Source organism: Natator depressus, chromosome 15 (genome assembly GCF_965152275.1).
Source record: "Natator depressus isolate rNatDep1 chromosome 15, rNatDep2.hap1, whole genome shotgun sequence".
Lineage (NCBI taxonomy): Eukaryota > Metazoa > Chordata > Testudines > Cheloniidae > Natator > Natator depressus.
The window spans coordinates 3,015,935-3,036,365 of NC_134248.1; the positions used below are offsets into that span (position 1 = coordinate 3,015,935).

Here is a 20,431-nt window from a genome sequence, read left to right on the forward strand (position 1 = left end):
CTGAAGGAGAAGCAGAATACAATGTGCATTCCAGACATTTTAGCTGGTTTGAAGGAATGAGATTTTCATGTAAATGTTTAATTCATCCTTCATCTCTGGGTTAGATTTTAATGGGAAGGAAAAGAATCTTTCTCTTAGGGATGGCTGTTAATTCTCAACACTTGATTGACTTCTTGTGCCTTTCAAAGGACTGGCATGGAGAGGTGGCTGGTTTCAGAAGCACAGTAATGGTCCTCACAGCAATATAGTGGCTCAGCTTCGTAGCCAGCTCACTTCACGTGGTGTAATTGAATTACAGAGCATGGTGGCATTTAGGACATATCAGACTTACCCATTTAATCAGGCTTTAACTAAGGCCTGGTCTACACTAGAAATTTAGGTCAGTTTAACTGAATCAGTGGGGGGGGGGGGTGAAAAATCCACATCCCCTGAGAGGCATAGTTAAGCCGATCCAAGTCCCTGTGTAGACAGTGCTAGGTTGACACACGAATTCTCTCATCGACCTAGTTACCACCTCTTGGGGAGGTGAGTTACCTACGCTGACAGGAGAACTCCCATTGGCAGAGGTAATGTCCACGCTGAAGTGGTGCAGCGGCCCCGTTGTAGTGTTTTAAGTATAGACGAGCCCTGATTTCTATGAGACGAGTCGGGAGGTCCTGCTACGGGACAGATAAAGGGGCAGTGCAATTTATTCAGTCATTCTCATGACTGACTTAATTTATATTTTTTTTTTCAACTTCCTCTGGAAAGTGCACAATGGTTTCCATAGAAATACAAGAGGAGATGTATTAGCTCCTCCACCTCAAGAATTCTCTGGTCATTGACTGAATATGGCCTGCTGGCTTTTTCAGATCATCATCATGGGAAAATCATTTACCTGTTCGATCGGACCTTTTGTGGTAGCCTGATGGGGCTGATAACTTGGAGGAGGAATGTACTTAAATTGCATTATAAGCTTGCATGTGTGCCAATGACTTCATATCAAATTTGCTCCATTCAACTTAGTTTGACTAACAGCCAGCACTACAAGCTCACACTGGGATCTGAGAGTCCGTCAGGGCTATTTCTGGTTCAGTGATCCCTATGTGTGCACAATAAATAAATAAATAAAATCTGCGATCAGAACTTAGCCAACAGTTTTGTTTCATGAGCCACAATAGAATCCAGCTTGTTCTCTCCTAGCTGTATGGGCTCAGGAATTAACAGTAATAAAAGCTTACTTGATCAAGAGTCAGCAGATGAGTCTAAATAGACCTGGGATTGATCTGTTGCATTAAGTTGGTGACACTTTTACACTGACCTATCCTTTGAGCAGTCTCCAAGGACTCTTTTTTCGAGTGCACCTGCACTCTGTTTTTAACACTCCTTGGGTATGTTTTTTGAAAGTGCTGAAGCTCCGTTTTCTGTAGTGATTTATGCACTTGGGAGCCTAAGTCCCATTGCCTTTCAGTAAGATTTAGGCTCTTACATGTCCAAATCACTTTTGAAAATCAGCAGATAGCACATTCCTGACGGCTCTATGCTGCTAGATGTTATCTTGTTCTTTGGTTCTCCCATTCTTGAGGCTGTTGGGTGGATTCCAGTCTGCCCTCCGGGGGTCCTCTGGTTATTTCCACTTGACGCCTTCTTCAGCCGATGGACACTGGATTCTTAGGCTGGCACCTTCCTGATCATTCAGTTATTATCCACACCAAGCATCCATCCGCATACACCCTCTATCTCTATTTTAATCACAATTGTTAACAAAGCAAGATGAATACAACAAAAGGGCGCTGTTTCTGTTGTTGCAGAGTATTGCTTTGATTCTCTCTCTGTGTGAGTAGTTATAAAGAATTGCTTTGAGAACAGAAAAGAAAAGGAGTACTTGTGGCACCTTAGAGACTAACCAATTTATTTGAGCATAAGCTTTCGTGAGCTACAGCTCACTTCATCGGATGCATACTGTGGAAAATACAGAAGATGTTTTTATACACACAAACCATGAAAAAATGGGTGTTTATCACTACAAAAGGTTTTCTCTCCCCCCACCCTACTCTCCTGCTGGTAATAGCTTATCTAAAGTGATCACTCTCCTTACAATGTGTATGATGATCAAGGTGGGCCATTTAAAGCACAAATCCGGGGTTTAACAAGAACGTCTGAGGAACGGGGGGGGGGGGGGGGAAGGAATAAACAAGGAGAAATAGGTTACTTTTTATAATAACTCAACCATTCCCAGTCTCTCTTCAAACCTAAGTTAATTGGAATTAATTTACAAATTGGATACAATTCAGCAGTCTCTCGTTGGAGTCTGTTTTTGAAGTTTTTTTGTTGAAGGATAGTCACTTTGAGATCAGAAATTGAGTGACCAGAGAGATTGAAGTGTTCTCCGACTGGCTTTTCAACGTTCTAATTCTTGACATCTGATTTGTGTCCATTTATTCTTTTACGTAGAGACTATCCAGTTTGCCCAATGTACATGGCAGAGGGGCATTGCTGGCACATGATGGCATATATCACATTGGTGGATGTGTAGGTCAACGAGCCTTTGATAGTGTGGCTGATGTTGTTAGGCCCTGTGATGGTGTCCCCTGAATAGATATGTGGGCACAGTTGGCAACGGGCTTTGTTGCAAGGATAGGTTGTAGATCCTTGATAATGCATTGGAGGGGTTCTAGTTGGGGGCTGAAGGTGACGGCTAGTGGCTTTCTGTTATTTTCTTTGTTGGGCCTGTCCTGTAGTAGGTGACTTCTGGGAACTCTTCTGGCTCTATCAATCTGTTTCTTCACTTCTGCAGGTGAGTATTTTAGTTGTAAGAATGCTTGATAGAGATCTTGTAGGTGTTTGTCTCTGTCTGAGGGGTTGGAGCAAACAGAGACCTCCCTACCAACACTACAAAAAGGAGGATTCTAGGTGGACTCCTCCTGAAGGTCGAGACAGCAGACTGGACTTCTACATAGAGTGCTTCCGCCGACGTGCATGGACTGGAATTGTGGAAAAGCAGTATCACTTGCTCCACAACCTCAGCCGTGCAGAACACAATGCCATCCACAGCCTCAGAAAGAACTCTGACATCAAAATCAAAAAGTCTGACAAAGGAGGTGCTGTAGTCATCATGAATAGGTCGGAATATGAACAAGAGGCTGCTCGGCAGCTCTCCAACACCACTTTCTACAAGCCATTACCCTCTGATCCCACTGAGAGTTACCAAAAGCAACTACAGCATTTCCTCAAGAAACTCCCTGAAAAAGCACAAGATCAAATCCGCACAGACACACCCCTGGAACCCCGACCTGGGATATTCTATCTACTACCCAAGATCCATAAACCTGGAAATCCTGGGCGCCCCATCATCTCAGGCATTGGCACCCTGACAGCAGGATTGTCTGGCTATGTAGACTCCCTCCTCAGGCCCTACGCTACCAGCACTCCCAGCTACCTTCGAGACACCACTGACTTCCTGAGGAAACTACAATCCATCGGTGATCTTCCTGAAAACACCATCCTGGCCACTATGGATGTAGAAGCCCTCTACACCAACATTTCACAGAAAGATGGACTACAAGCCGTCAAGAACGCTATCCCCGATAATGTCACGGCAAACCTGGTGGCTGAACTTTGTGACTTTGTCCTTACCCATAACTATTTTACATTTGGGGACAACATATACCTTCAAATCAGCGGCACTACTATGGGTACCCGCATGGCCCCACAGGATGCCAACATTTTTGTGGCTGACTTAGAACTCCGCTTCCTCAGCTCTCGTCCCCTAACGCCCCTACTCTACTTGTGCTATATTGATGACATCTTCATTAACTGGACCCATGGAAAAGAAGTCCTTGAGGAATTCCACCATGATTTCAACAATTTCCATCCCACCATCAACCTCAGCCTGGTCCAGTCCACACAAGAGATCCACTTCCTGGACACTACAGTGCTAATAAACGATGGTCACATAAACACCACCCTATACCGGAAACCTACTGACCGCTATTCCTACCTACATGCCTCCAGCTTTCACCCTGACCACACCACACAATCCATTGTCTACAGCCAAGCTCTGCGATACAACCGCATTTGCTCCAACCCCTCAGACAGAGACAAACACCTACAAGATCTCTATCAAGCATTCTTACAACTACAATACCCACCTTCGGAAGTGAAGAAACAGATTGATAGAGCCAGAAGAGTTCCCAGAAGTCACCTACTACAGGACAGGCCTAACAAAGAAAATAACAGAACGCCACTATCCGTCACCTTCAGCCCCCAACTAAAACCCCTCCAACGCATTATCAAGGATCTACAACCTATCCTGAAGGATGACCCAACACTCTCTCAGACTTTGAGAGACAGGCCACTCCTTGCCTACAGACAGCCCCCCAACCTGAAGCAAATACTCACCAGCAACCACATACCACACAACAGAACCACTAACCCAGGAACCTATCCTTGCAACAAAGCCCATTGCCAACTGTGCCCACATATCTATTCAGGGGACACCATCACAGGGCCTAATAACATCAGCCACACTATCAAAGGCTCGTTCACCTGCACATCCACCAATGTGATATATGCCATCATGTGCCAGCAATGCCCCTCTGCCATGTACATTGGGCAAACTGGATAGTCTCTACGTAAAAGAATAAATGGACACAAATCAGATGTCAAGAATTAGAACGTTGAAAAACCAGTCGGAGAACACTTCAATCTCTCAGGTCACTCAATTTCTGATCTCAAAGTGACTATCCTTCAACAAAAAAACTTCAAAAACAGACTCCAGCGAGAGACTGCTGAATTGGAATTAATTTGCAAATGGGATACAATTTAACTTGTTACTTTTTATAATGACTCAACCATTCCCAATCTCTGTTCAAGCCTATTTCCCCTTGTTTAGTCCTCTTTCCACCCCCCCCCCCCAACTGTTCCTCAGACGTTCTTGTTAAACCCTGGATTTGTGCTGTAAATGGCCCACCTTGATTATCATACACATTGTAAGGAGAGTGATCACTTTAGATAAGCTATTACCAGCAGGAGAGTAGGGTGGGGGCAGAGAAAACCTTTTGTAGTGATAAACACCCATTTTTTCATGGTTTGTGTGTATAAAAACATCTTCTGTATTTTCCACAGTATGCATCCGATGAAGTGAGCTGTAACTCACGAAAGCTTATGCTCAAAAAAACTGGTTAGTCTCTAAGGTGCCACAAGTCCTCCTTTTCTTTTTGCAAATACAGACTAACACGGCTGTTACTCTGAAACCTTCCAGATTAAATAATCCCAGACTTGCTATGCCTTGTTAGATGTAGATCCTGCCCTGTCTCTTTATCGGTTCATGTGTTTTAGCTGTGGCTGTCAGGCTTATGCTGGAGATCAGAAAAATAACTGATCTAAGACAAAGCTTCCACTTCTCTGTTAGAGCTCCAAGCACTGTCTGCTGCTGGAGAGGTAAAAGGTCATAGTCATGCTCTGCCTTCTCAGGATCTGACTTCTAGAGTTTATCAAAGTGAGGTGGTTAAACCATTGGCCTGAGTCTGGCATGCTGCAAGCTAGTGCTGTGCAGACACCACTCCCTGAGCTGGGCTGGCACATCCGTCTCCTGGTCCAGAGCACCATTCGCCTTGGAACCTTCCTGAGCAGAAACTACTGATCAGACCAAAGCATCAGGAGCACTGGTTTGTGACTGGCAAATAGGGAGTAGCTGGCATAACCCTCCTGGAGTACATTCATGTCTGCAGAGTAAGAGTCTGATCATCAACCCCTCGACCCTTCCTGTTTAATTTTCTCGTGAGCAGCAGAACGTTCCTCCCAACAGTTGTGTTGGAGGGAGCCATTGTCGTTCAGTATTTGTAAAGAAAGCTTTCTGTGGCCCCGCAGTGCCACCTGCTGCCTTGAGCATTGCTCCATTTATTGCTGTCCCCTGGCAGCAGGGCTTCTCCATCACATGCAGCTTGAACAGGACTGTGGAAGCCCAGCTGGTCACAGAGCTTATTGGCTTGACTATGTCATTGAACCAACCCCGTGTCCTTGATGCCACTTGCCTGTAGGGAGGCAAATTGATTTTAATGTGACCCTGGGCGGGGGAGGGGGTTAAAGCTCTGGTCAGCCTGAGAAGGAGCCAGAATTTACCAATGTGCATTGCCAAAGAGCCCCAGTAATACGTCAGCAGCCCCCCATCAGCTCCGCTGCCAGCGCCTCCCGCCCACTGGCAGCCCCGCTGATCAGCGCCTCCCCCTCCTTCCCCGCACCTCCCGATCAGCTGGTTCGTGAGGCGCAGGATGCTCTGTGCGGGATGGGGAGGAGCGAGGGCATGGCAGGCTCAGGGGAGGGGGCAGGAAGGGGTGGAGTGGGGGCAAGGCCTGTGGCAGCGCCAGCGGCTGAGCAGTGAGCACCCCCCGGCACACTGGCAGGACTTCCTGAAATATTCATCTGTGGAGCTGAAGTATACCGCACTTGGACAGTTTGTGGGGCAAAAAGTTCCAGAAAATTGACGCGACATCCCGTGAGTGCTTTTTAACGTTTGTGGGTAAGGGGAAAACCTCCACTTTTTTTAAGGCCAGGCTACAGCAAAAGCAGCTGCTGCTCTCTCCCACAATCCTCCTCCTGGGAGAGGTCAGCAGTGTGTATACATATTGACAAGGTAACCCATCAAACCTGCCTTTTCAACATCCTGCTGAGCTTGAATGGTATGGCATTCCTATGGGATAGTGGAGTTTATTTCTGGGGACCAGTTCAGGGTTGTTAGTTCTGTCCTGTCTGGATTCTCCTTTTGAACTCCAATACGTCTTTCATAGGGCACCCCAGCAGAGTGCGTATGGGGGACACTGGAATTTGGGGCATCTCTATGAAAAGGTCACTTAAAATTAATGCCCCTCTGCTCTGCTGCCGTTCTCTGGTGCCTCTGTGCAGAGCCCTGCACTCAGGTCATTAGTAACAAATTCGTCACAGGCATGTTAAGGGCAGCTCAGACCAGAGCCATGGGAACAAAGGAGGAGGTGATGGGAAGCAGCAAGGCACTCCCACTCCTATAATTTCACCACAGCAATGATTTGGATTATCTATGTTCATCTGTCCAGGCAGTCTGCTCAACCTTGTGTGTGAGTAGCTGCTGTGCATAAGCCTGTCCTATTTATATCCCTGAGGTGCTGTGAAGAACTGTTCATTTATGTTTTTGGTTCCCTATAAGGTGAATTCCTCCCATTAGAGCTCTCTGTGTGTGTGTGTCAGAGAATTGCAAATATTCAGCATCATCCTGTGTCATGTGTACATAGTGTCCCATCATGTATCTAACCTCAGGTCAGTTTTTGTATTGGTGGCCCACGTTTCCCCCATATGTGCAGCTCCCAGATTATCTCAGAAACCCTGGAATCAGGAAATCTGCCTGGGTCACATTATGCAATTGTTGACCTGATGCGAGGAACAGGCAGATCTGTCTGTCCCAACGCAGGGGAGCTGCTGAAGGACACCTTTAATTTTTGTGTTTGGAGGTGGAGGAAGCAGTTTGAGGGCGTTAGGCGCGCAGTCCGTGGTGTTCCCTGTGCATGTGCTCTAATTTATGGTAAATGATCTCCCATGCAAGTTTCCAGGAAAAAGTCACTTTTTTAAAAATAAAGCAAAGCACCAGTTAGAAAATTAGAAGCAGTTTCCTTGGCTGGAGGAGGAGGGATGTTGTGATTTAAGCTGGTTTAGTGGAGTCACCTTAGAACCCTTCATTTTATTTGCAAAAAACCCATCATCGTTTTGGGGCTTTGTGCCTTAAAGAGGAAAGCAGCCCTCCTGTGAGGGTCTCACCAGGGAGGGTGGTGCCAGACGTGGAAGTGGCAGCTTCATTGCACTCAGGGTCAAATTCAGCCCAGGTGCAAGCAGATGCAGCTATGCTGAGCTCCACAGGGTTACACCAGGGTTGAATTTGGCCCACAGTGCTAGTAGAGGGCATGAAAGGGGTCTTTCTCCCCGCTCTTTCCTTGTGCTCCTCTGTAGCGTCCAGCCCGGAGCTGCATGGGGAGCACAGGCTCTGTGTCAGGCTCCAGTCTCCCTGGGACAGGTCAGGTTCAGTGCAGATGGGGAGTTCCCAGGAGGTGCAGGGTGGGCTCCCTGGGGTTTCTGTAGGGCTCTATTCAACCTCAGTAACAGAGCAGCAAAGGCCTTTGCCCCCTTCCCTGACTGCCATCAAATTCTGTAAAAATGGGCATGGCAGCCCTCATGTCTCTGCAGCTGCTTGTCTTGGCTCCTGGTCAGCTAGCCCCAGCCTGTGCTGTCCGGAAAGGGCTGCTCTTCCATCCTTTACCTGACTCCGGTGCATGGAAGTTGCTGTTTATTCCCCACAGCACTGGCTTATTGGAGCATCATCCTAGGAGCAGGATCATGACTGTGGGTCCCCCTTCAGTGGCACAGACTTCTGCACCCTTCTGTCACGTTCCCCAAAGAGGGCAGGGTGGGACTGGGGCCAGGGCTTTGCACCTGTCAGAGCAGAACCAGAAAGTTGGGGCACATGTACAGCACCTGTAAAGGGATGGCAGAGTGGCTGCTTTATGGAAGCCCCAGACTAGAGGAATTCTGGCTGAATCAACCACATCTCTTCCAGGGACTCCCAATGCAGTGGGTGGTCCTAGCTCATCCCACATGACACAGCCCATGGCTTAGAGTCACAGAATAGGAGGGCAACTCTTGAGTGAGTCTGTGCTGAACCCACAGTCCTCAGGCATGTCTCTCTAACCTAAAGCTCTACCATCCTGTGATGGTGGCCACCTAGGCAGGCCTAGCTTGGGTGACTGACTTCCCTTACCGAGACTCCCTCTCCCGTCTTGAGAGGCAGAGTCCCTTCTAATCCAGCCAGAGTTCCTTGGTTCTTGTCAGTTCCTGTGCTTCGGCCCTGTGTGTTTAAAACCAACTGAGCAGGCTTTGGGAAGGTTGGGCCAGGCTCCTCAGAGCCAGAGGCCCTGCTGTTGTCCCATAACACCCTCACGTGTTTGCTGAGGGGTGGCTTAGCATGAGCCATTGTTTCCATCCTGCTCACTTTTCCTTACAGCCGCCTATTAAACTAAACCAATAGATTCATACAGTAACACACGCTTTCTCGGTGCAGCCAGGATTGATAGTCACCATGTTCCTCCCCCGCACCCCCCCGCCTCCAGATGGAGAGCATCTGTCTTGTGGTAGCTGGGTGTGAGCTCCTGTGCAGCACCAGCCTTTCAAATGCTCTCCTCGGGACTCTGCCATGGATTGCTTTGCAGGTTAACGGTAGGTACCCCCACTGAAGAGTGTTTCCCCTGTATCATCCAGCCCCTATCACTGGACACTCAGTAATTACCAGGGATACTGTTCCCAATGAGACAGTGTTAAATGCAGCTGGAAGGTTAAAACTCTGAATCACGTCCCTTATAACAGCACAGCATTGCAATTTATTTATAATGAAAATAAATATTTGTTTCCAGTATGCATAAAATTCTTACAGAGCAGGTCCATGTCCGTCCCTTGCACAGTTACATGGTGGTGGGCTCTGAGCATGCAGGGTTCTTCAGGGCAGAGAGGCTTGGCATTGCTGTGTTTGGTTCAGTGAAAGCATCTGCTAGGGAGCAGCAGCAGTTCAAAAAGTGTGCCTGCTTTCTGGGTGAATCCGAGAAGAAGCAGAAAATAGTCAATCTTCTCCTGGAGCACTGGCTGAGATCCCTGCCTCTCCTTGAGAAGCATAGAGCTGAGACGATGGTCTAGGAAAGGAGCAGATAAAACTGGAGCAGGAGGGGGCGTAGAGAGCAGGTGACGTTGCGAGGTCCCTCCTAACCCTACATTTCTATGATTATTTAACCCAGTGATTCCCAAACTGGGGTTCATTGATCATCTGCTGTAGGACTGTGGAGAGCTGGGTGGTCACATGGTGCAGGTTCTCCACATTCCCAGCTTCTTTGGCATGGCAGGACTCTAAAAGCAGCTGGAAAGGAGGAGTCGTCATTCTCTTGTACACACCTACAGTTGCTGCAGGAAATACTTCACATTCCAACCAAACGGGCTTTTCAAAGGCACCCGATTTGTTTAAGAGCACAGGTCCCATGAACCTCTGTGGGATCTGTGCTCCTGAGCCACTTATGCGCCTTTGAAAATCCCACCCTAACGAGTGAGTTGGCTAAGGAGTTACATGTGTCTGAGATTTTCACAGGAGCCCAAGTGAGTTAAGAGCCAAGATCCCATTGGTTTCAGTGCGAGTTGAACACCTAACTCACTTAGACTCCTTTGAAAATCCCTGCATAAAGTAGCTGGCACATTTAAGCATGACCATTATGTGTCCCGGGAAGGAGAGGATGGCTGGCTGCCAGGGCAGTATGTACAAGAAGGGAATAATGGGTCCAGGAACATGGAAGAGAGCAGAGGGAAGGGGAGGTGAAGAGGCAAAGGAGACAATGTAGTTAACTTTTCAAATCGGTGGAACCCTTAAAAGCGGTTTGATATATTTTAAATGTCCCTTGATGTCACTGTTCCCTGTAAAGTAGTTGATGTGGATGACACAGGGTTATGTGACCAGGTGGGGGTGGATCCAATGAGGAGCAGGTGGAGGACAGTTGACCATAAAAGAGTCTTTCGCTGACGGTGTGGGCTATACTAAGGATTTATCGGGAAGAGGAATTAGAGGGGCCTTGAGGGGCTTTGTGAAAATTGATCCGTCCCCTCTGTCTTTACCCAGTCCGGGATACTCATGAGAACTTAGTACCTTTAGAACCAGTCAATGGAGAAAATACTTTAGGTAGTGTCTATGTAGCCAATAATTAACCTGCAGGACTCATTGCTGCAGGAAGTCACCAAGAAATTCTGTAGATGGCTTTTTAAAATGCCTAGATAATGTTATGGCCACTAATAACATCTGGAATGGTGCAAGCTAAGCACGTGTTTAATGAAGTCTCTAACTTCAGGGCATAAACTGTTCTGTAGGAATCAGGGCCTCCTGCTTCCCACCCATGAAGCATTACACAATTGGCCAGGTGTAATTATGAACTTTTTGTGCAAGATCTTGGATGTCAGCTGTGATCTGATTGGTTAATGAGGCCTTTCATAGATGCATCTACACAATACACCTTGACACATCTCTCATATGCTGCTACCTCTGGGACTCACTCCTGTGTGTATGTGCAAACACTTGCACGTCATCTACCAGCCTTTATTATAGGTCGGGATCCCTCAAGGGGTCGCGAGCTGTCAGCTTCCACCCCAAACTCTGCTTTGCCTCTAGCATTTATAATGGTGTTAAATATATAAAAAAGTATTTTTAATTCATAAGGGGGGGGTCGCACTTGGAGGCTTGCTATGTGAAAGGGGTCACCAGTACAAAAGTTTGAGAATCACTGTTCTAGGTGAATTAGCATCTTGCTGCAGTATGACTCCTGCAAGGAAGGCTGCAAAACTCTTTTCCCATACTCCCTATTTTCACATGCCTCCAACTTTCCAAAACCTCTTTTGGGCTGAAATTTCGCAGGGATGGTGTCTGACTGAAAGTAATTTTTTTCAGAAAGCTTAAGCAAAATCCCTGCCTCCATTTTTGAGCCATGGGAAAGGGGACACTATACTTCGTTCATATTTTTAAAAAAATCTGACCACATTTTTGAAACAAGCCTATAGCAAAACCAGCTGAAGTTTAGAACAATAAACTTGACCTGGGCATACTCCTTAATCAGGATTGAGCATCACTAGGCGTAGGGGAGAATTAAAAATAAAAAATGGCATCAGTAATTGAAAAGTCACTGCAAATCACTGAGCAAACTGCTGCTATTCTCAGGCTGTTGCTGGGGAAATTTGCAACCAGTAGACTGTCACTCAGCAGTATCCTCCCCTTACTGCCCCAGATCCTCCCTTCCACCAGCTCAGCATCAAGTACAGGAGAAAACCTTGCATTCTGCAGTTCAAAATATGACAACTGTTTAAATGTAACTAACAAGATACCAGCAAAGCAGCCCACAATCTGCTCATCCAGAAGCAGCATTCCTCCTCCGTCTTGCTTCTCCTTCCCATTGCCCTTCCCCCTCCCAGTCATGGTCTGCTGGTCTTCAATTGCTTTTGAGGTTTAATTAGATCATCAATTCTGCAGGCCTGGGACCCTGCTACTTAATTGCATGAAAAATTCCTTGCACTTCATGTAAGGCTAATACATGCCATAAACCACCACTGAGGGGAGAGTAAAAAGTGACGCTGTGATAAAAAGGAGCTGGAGGTTTCTAAATCCCATGCCATGGTTTCCATTTTTATTAATCATGGTGGTGCCTAGGGACTAACCAAGAATGGCCACGTACTTGGGGCTGTACAAACAGAGCTGCAGACAGTCCCTGCCCGCAGAGGAATGTGGGGAGGGAGGATAATGCACAAGCAGAGTGAACAATTTGAGGGCAGGTTTCAGAGTAGCAGCCGTGTTAGTCTGTATTCGCAAAAAGAAAAGGAGTACTTGTGGCACCTTAGAGACTAACCAATTTATTTGAGCATGAGCTTTCGTGAGCTACAGCTCACTTCATCGGATGCATACTGTGGAAAGTACAGAAGACGTTTTTATACACACAAACCATGAAAAAATGGGTGATTATCACTACAAAAGGTTTTCTCTCCCCCCACCCCACTCCAAATTGATTCCCAACTGACTGGTAGCTGTCTGGCATTGCAAGCTTCCACAGGGCTAGTGCCACTCGCTTCTCAAATATGAGGGCTGCTGTCATCTTGGTATTCATGCGCTTCAGGGCAGGGGAAAGCAAGTCAAAAGTTCCATGAAAGTGTCCTTACGCATGCGAAAGTTTCGCAGCCACTGGGAATCGTCCCAGACCTGCAACACTATGCGGTCCCACCAGTCTGTGCTTGTTTCCCGAGCCCAGAATCGGCGTTCCACAGCATGAACCTGCCCCATTAGCACCATGATGCATGCATTGGCAGGGCCCATGCTTTCAGAGAAATCTGTGTCCATGTCCTGATCACTCACATGACCGCGCTGACGTCGCCTCCTCGCCCGGTATCGCTCTGCCAGGTTCTGGTGCTGCATATATTGCTGGATAATGCGTGTGGTGTTTAATGTGCTCCTAATTGCCAAAGCGAGCTGAGCGGCCTCCATGCTTGCCTTGGTATGGCGTCCGCACAGAAAAAAGGCGCGGAACGATTGTCTGCCGTTGCCCTGACGGAGGGAGGGGCGACTGACGACATGGCTTACAGGGTTGGCTTACAGGGAATTAAAATCAACAAAGGGGGTGGCTTTACATCAAGGAGTATTTCAGGCAGGACTTCACGGAGGGTTCCAATAAGAAATGGTGCACCTAAGTAATTGTTCTTATTGGAACAAGCAGGTTGGTCTGGCCTCTGATTGATACATGGATAGATTTACCTCACTGCACCTTCTCTGTGAGTGACTGCAGCGTGACCTAGAGGAATGAGTCCCCTGGGTGGAGGGGGAAGCAAATGAGTACAAAACAAATCTGGTCTATTTCTTGTTTTGATCCAATCCATCTATCTTTTACATCTTTGGCTGGCAGCGGACGGTGCAGAAGGACTGCAAGCCATCCACATCTCATGGCTGCTTGGCAGAAGATGGTACAATAGGACTGCTAGCAATCCGTATCGCCTGCCTGCTCACCATAAGATGGTTCAATAGGACTGGCTGCAGGACTAAAGAGAATGACCTGGTCAAGTCACTTCTCATGTAGTCCCTGTACCCATGTCTGCCCAGGCGCTCCTGGCTGACGCGGCCAGGAGCACCTCGGTCATGACGATGACGGCTACCAGTCCTATTGCACCGTCTGCTGCCACAAGGCAATGGGTTGCTGCTGCTGTGTAGCAATGCAGTACCGCGTCTGCCAGCACCCAGGAGACATACAGTGACGGTTACCTGAGCGGGCTCCATGCTTGCCGTGGTATGGCGTCTGCACAGGTAACTCAAGAAAAAAGGCGTGAAACGATTGTCTGCTGCTGCTTTCACGGAGGGAGGGAGGGAGTGCGGGCCTGACGATATGTACCCAGAACCACCCGCGACAATGTTTTAGCCCCATCAGGCATTGGGATCTCAACCCAGAATTCCAATGGGCAGCGGAGACTGCGGGAACTGTGGGATAGCCACCACAGTGCAACACTCCGGAAGTTGACGCTTGCCTCGGTACTGTGGAAGCACTCCGCCGAGTTAATGCACTTAGAGCATTTTCTGTGGGGACACACACACTCGAATATATAAAAACGATTTCTAAAAAACCGACTTCTATAAATTCGACCTAATTTCGTAGTGTAGACATACCCTTAGTCTTGTGAGTCAGGGCTACTGAATGGGACCCTAGCAATGAAAGTGGGAAGGGAAAGAAGCAGCAGTAAGAATTAGGCGGGAAATGCTGTGGGGGGGGGGGAAGAGCTTTAAGTAGTGTAACTTTGGACAGCAAGAAGCTTATTTTGCTGGGTTGCAAAACCCTAAAGGTAACATACGAGGGCTGCGCAGTGAAAGCAACTGAACACTTTATTCCAAACTGTGTGTGTTGGATTGTTTCTCTTCCTTTTGGGAAGCACTCCTGGCTTTGAAGGCTCAGTTTTGTTCTCTGAATTCTCTGGGTGTTTTTCTTTGCAGCTGCTCTAGCGGGTTAGTTTTGCAGAATGGCGCATGGCAAGCAGGGGAATGGTGTGTGGTCAGGGAATAGTAGTTTTTTAAAAGGTCTGAGTGTGGACCCAGAGGATTTTATACCCCTTCTCTCTTGTTGTGCAGGACACAGGCTGAAATGGCTCACACCTGCCGCGGAACCATCAACTTGTCAACAGCGCACATTGATACGGAGGACTCCTGTAACATCGTACTCTCCAATGGGGGAAGGACATACCATCTAAAGGCAAGCTCCGAAGTGGAGAGGCAACGATGGGTCACTGCTTTGGAGCTGGCCAAAGCAAAAGCTATCCGTATGAGGAACAACCAGTCAGGTAGAGTGCTTATTAGAGCGCAAGCATGGAATTGGATTGCTGATAAAATCCTAATGTGGATAAATCTTCCTGCCGTGCATCCTGAATTGTGAAAGAACTTTACCAGTGTAAGGGGGAAATAGGGCTTGTTAACATCCCGTAAGAGTTTTCTGCAGAACTGGGTGCACAGTATATCTGGTGTTCTCGGCCATACAGCAGTGAGCCAGTTTTTTTAAAAAGCCCTTGGGGTAGTTTTACAGTAGGCACTGTGACTCCTGCGCAGCTTGAGACATTTACAGGGGAGGGCAGGACTCACTTGCCTTTGTCTTGCAGAATTTGGGTTCACAGCCTGGGCAGTGAATATTTCAATGAATACTTCACAGCTGTGGGTGGGACTCTAAGGAGATCAAAAACAGCAGCTCCCATTTTAAAGCCAGAACAATGCCTTTGTCACACAGGCTGTGTCTACACTGCCACTCTCAGCGCTAAAACTTTTGTCCTTCAGGGGTGTGAAAAAACAGCCCCCTGAGCAACAAAAGTTTTAGCGCCGAAAAGCACCAGTATAGACAGCGCTTTATCACCGGGAGCTGCGCTCCCGGCCATAGACCTACCACCGCTTGAGGGGGGAGTTGGGTTTTTTTGTCGCTGGGAGAGCTCTCCCCTGGCGATGAAGCGTGTTTATACCGCCCACATCACAGGGCTGCCTCGGCAGTGGTGTAACATGGGTAGTGTAGACACACCCACAGTCACAGCCTGTTTACGATGGGCCTACAGAATATAAGCTCTGTGTGAATGAGATCTGAATTTAGTTCAACTGTTGACATGTCACACTCAAAAATATTACTGTGATGATGGTGCAGGTCTGACCGTCATGTGTTTGGGTGGTTGCATTAGGTATTGCTGGCAAAGCTATATGTGAGGTATACCAATCAAACCTTTGTCACGCCATTATGTATTCTGTAGATGGTATATAGTTAGCAAGCAATATATTTTAGAAATGTTCAAAAGTTTAAAGTTTTATTGGCATTATATTTTCCTTTCACACCAATAAATCCATGTGCAGGTCTTAGAGGGCAAGAGAAAAATGTACATGGAAAAAACAAAACACAAGTCAGACACTGATCACAGGCTGAATTCTGCCTTCTTGGAAATGGGGTCCATGTAAGGGAGGTAGGAAGGGAGCGTCCTGTATTTGGAGAGGGAAGGAGGGAACACCTTTGGGGCAGCCTGATTTAAAAATAAACACTGCTTCCCACGTCCCCCTGAGATCTGGTATGTTAGAGGTAGGCCTGGTGTGGGTAACGTAGGAGAGGCAGTGGAAGGGGCATGATAAATGCTATTTCTCACATACTTGTCGCTTGGGGCTTTTTGTTCTGCATCCGTACAGTGCCTAGCACCCTGGAGTCCTGGCCATGATTGGGGCTCCTCGGTGCTACTGCAGTACAAATAATGAATACATGGACCCTAGCGCTCGTGCTCTGTGTGTGTGTGTGTGTGTGTGTGTGTGTGTAATTGCACGCACGACAAAGCAGGTGAGTAACTCACCAAATTGCCAGCAGGGAAGGTGAGAGGTGGGTAAATGCATTGATGACAACCTGTGGGGGACTAGGGCTGTGTCTGCCCTAAACACAAAACTAGTTCTGTGATGTATGACAGCAGGTAGTGGATATGGCTCTTTCTCTGGGTCACAACTGTGCCAGTGTAGATGGGGTCAGCTGATTTCTCAGTGTTTGTTTGTAAAGACACCTGGTCAGCCTCCACTGGAGTTTGCTCATAGCCAGAGTGCTCTCAGGATGCTTTTGTGTTAATGGGAGAATTGTCAGTGGTGTCTCTGGTTTTGTTTGGTTAAAGCCCCCAAGCAGCAAACATCTGAGAAGGAGAGCTCCTGAGAGAGACGGAAGGTCCCCGAAACTGCCCCGTTTTTGGCATGTGTTGATCCTGGGTGTGCTGGTGAGCGAGGTATAAAGAGCTGCGGGGAGGGAGGCGGGCACCGAAGTCCTCTATACTCTCTGAGCTCATCCACTGGAACAGGCAGAGGTTTTGATGCGGACCTGGCAGGCCCTGAAATGATCCAGTGGCTGTGGGGAGTTTGTCCCTCATGATCACAGTGGTTTGCTGAAGGGCAGTGGATCCTGAGGCTGCCCCATGCTTGCTGGGAGCTCATCTGAGCAGCTTGGGGCTCTGAAGGGGCCTATGTTTATCCAAGTCAAAGAGAACAATGTTTAACATGGAATAAAAAGGGATTTTTCCTCTTTTTTTTTTTTTTTTTTTTTTGAAACACTAAAGATGAGCCATGTTTTGCCAGAATCTAACGTTGAAAATAAGCACAGACACGCAGCCCAGACTGGGAGTTGTGGCCGTCCAAGACCATGCTTAATTCCTGCTTCGTTATGCCAGTCGGTGTAGCATGTTCAGCGTAATACCAAAGTACAGCCAGGAGAGCCTCCCTCCCGTGGCTCGCAGACTGGATCACAGTCAGTCGGCTGCTTTTTTTATGGGGACTGGGGATCTTTTTAATCAGTCATGCCGTACAAACAGGGCTTTGTTCCAGACACCCGGCTATTGCAAAGCCTTGGAGCGGTTTCCAGTTGCTGTCAGCGGGGGTTTAACGGGTACGTTCATTGTGCCATGGCAGGAATGTCAGCCAAGATTGCTTATTCATCTGTTTTCTCTGCAAATAAAAACTTCCTCTTGCGTCTCCCCCGTTCCCAGGAGGCACTGAGGACGAACTGTGCTGTCTGGATGTGGCATGTTTCTTGGCCTCGTCACTCAAAGGGCTTTCCTGACCGGTGGGTAAGGGATCTCATTTAATAGGCGATAGAGCTGATAAAGCAGGCTAACCACATGAGTGCCTAACCCCTGTGACTGCTTTGGGAAAGCAGCTGAGACTCTCCTCGCCCTGTTTTTGTGGGTAGTTTTCTTGAAACAAACCACCCCTTTGTAAATGTCGTTCCTTGACATTTTGTGGTGGATCAGAGTGATGATTTCAGAGTTGTGCACGTGAGAGCAAGTGGCACTCATGAGATTAGCTCATTTTTCTGTTTGAGTCTGAAATGAACATGTAACGAGGGTATGGAAGGGGTGGGCTGAGACGCTAGGTCAGCTACTCTGGAGAGGTTTTGTGGACAGACGAGGTTGTGTATTTTGCCTTTCTGTGCAGTATGAAACCTTAAAAGGGCATTTAAGTATATTGTGGCTTTGTGGAAATCACACGCCAGTGCTCCTGCTGGCATTGATGAATATTCCCTGGCTACTCAGCCACCAATGCGAGACTATCCCCTTTCGTTATAATGATATCGTATTGGTGCTATTGGAGAGCATATTTCAGCAAAGGCTCTTGAAGCACGTTACTGGTATTAATTAAGCCTTATAATCACCCCTTGAGGTAGGTCAGTGTTGTTATCCCCATTTTACTGAAGGAGAAATGGAGGCACAGAGGTTAAGTAACTTGCTGAAGGTCACCTAGTGAATCAGTGGCAGTCGGGAATAGACCTGAGGAGTCCTGGCTCCCAATCCTCTGCTCCAATTACAAGGTGACACTTACCTCTCTCAAAAACAGGAATTCACATGCCTAGTTAAGTTTACGAAATGGTGCTTAAATCCCAATGAAATACAGTGCCTGGAACAGTCGATGCTTGTTACGGCTACAAGGATCATCCATCATGTGGGTGCAATTGCATTGAAACCTGCAAGAGCTGAGCCTTTTATATCCGGGCTGAATTTGACCCATTATGTTTGCAAATGGCTATCTGTCCCCGTTCTGAAAATAACGGGGGCCGTAATCACCCGCTGCACGTGTCTCCTGAATAATGCCAGCGTTTACTGTAGCCCTGTGTTGTATTCATGTCACCCTGGGGGGTTTGCCAGCATATACATTAACTTCTCACGAAAGCTTTCGAATTCGCCACATACCAGCAGGGCTGTGAAGTACCACAGGGAGGCTTAGCTTGGCAGCCTGCTAAGGGGAGCTCCTCAGTCAGTGAGAGGAGTCTGTCAGGATGGCTGTGTTGGACTCTTCCCTCCGCCAGGGGTTCTCAGGGAGGGAGGAGAGTGTGCCCTATTGTGACCATTGCAAGACAAGGAAGCATTGTTCTCTCTTTCACTGGTGTGTTCTCTCTCTCTCTCCTTACAAGCACTGTACTTTCATGGCTGGGGAGAAAAATAGGGGAGATGCCCTTTTAAGGGTGTAATGAAGTTCATGGAGCTCCCTTAAACATCTGATGGTGATCAGCGGTGATGCCATGGTGATAGGTACAATAGATACAGCAGTGTCTCACTGACTTTCTGTGACTTCCCTTTTCCTTGAGCTTGATGTTTCTCTCTGTGGGATGGGGTGGTAGCTGTCGCATCCCACTGGCTCTTGAGGAGTCCTCTCTTACAGGGGGTTTCTCTTCTGCTTTCTTCCTTGTCTTTTCCTCAGTTTTGTTTTATTTCAGGCCAGAGGAAGATCAGGATTGTGCAGCTTCAATAGGCCCTGTTATGAGCTTGAACAAATAGACCTCATCTGGCCACAGAGCACATCAGAGGTTAAGGATACCAGCTTACTGTATTCCTGGTTTCCATTGGAAATGGAATTGGGTGACCTACAGGATTCCAGTCTGGGAGGAGGTGGGTTAATTTTGAGTCTGACTCTAGTCCTGGGGGAGGGTTGGGTCAGTTTTTTCTCTCTCAGATGAGCCGGCCGTCAGTGCCCGCCAGTGGATGAGTGAGTGGGAATTATCATAGTGAACAGCTATTAAGGTCTCTTCAGAGACCCAGTTCAGCTTTGCTGTGCCTATGAGATCCTCCTTCTAGGCCGGGAGAGCTGAGGTGCATCCTGAACTCATGTCCTCTGTGGCAGAAGCTGACGGTGCCAAGGTCCCTGCAGAGGCTCACTTGGTGTAATTTAGTCAGTTCTTGATTTCTCAGTCATGTCATCCTTGGGGAGGGAGAGCTGAGTGGCTGGAATCCTGCTGCTGCTAATCTGCAGAAAGAGCAGATTCCCATTTTCTGTCTCTGGATTCTTGAGACCTGAAATGTTTGTGGGGACCCCGATCTCCCTTAGGAAACCGAGCCCTTCTCCACTTCCAAATTTGGATCCATTTGCTGATTCCAGTGCTGGAGTTACAATACCTCAACCTGAACAAAACCCCACAGGTCTAGTGTCTGGAGAATGACCATGCTGTTCACCTTGTCTGATTGGTCGAGAGTGCGACCTGCTAATCTAAAATTGTAAAAAATTAAAGCTCTGGTTTTAAGACCAGTAATGTTCTGCTGTTCACGAATGACCGTGTGTGGCCGCACTCACATACTGCTTCTTAGGTGATACAATATCACCTCCTCTGGTGCTTGGGTGCAGGATTTCCTGCCGACATGACACCACAGATGAATAATGTTAGCTCTTCCTGGGATTCCAGTTCTGTTTTCAAAACAACCAGGTAAACAGAAGAGAACTCTTGCAAGAGCATGGTTACATCCTGCTCCTCCCTGGTGCAACAGTCCAAATCAGTTTAACCAAACTCCAGGCGCCCTCAGGGATTAATTAACAAACCTATTGTTCCACGGGCAATTGTGTTTGAAAAGTCTGGGAAGAAGA

At 47.6% G+C, this 20,431-nt stretch overlaps 1 protein-coding gene across 3 annotated transcripts in view; it reads left to right on the forward strand.

Annotated features, from left to right (window-relative positions):
• OSBP2 (oxysterol binding protein 2) overlaps window positions 1-20,431 on the forward strand; it is a 323,767-nt gene that overhangs the window by 32,475 nt on the left and 270,861 nt on the right. For all 3 annotated transcript variants that reach the window (XM_074973286.1, XM_074973287.1, XM_074973288.1), the window contains one exon: window positions 14,669-14,877. In XM_074973286.1, the coding sequence (XP_074829387.1) occupies window positions 14,669-14,877 (209 nt within the window). The remainder of the gene's footprint in view (window positions 1-14,668; window positions 14,878-20,431) is intronic.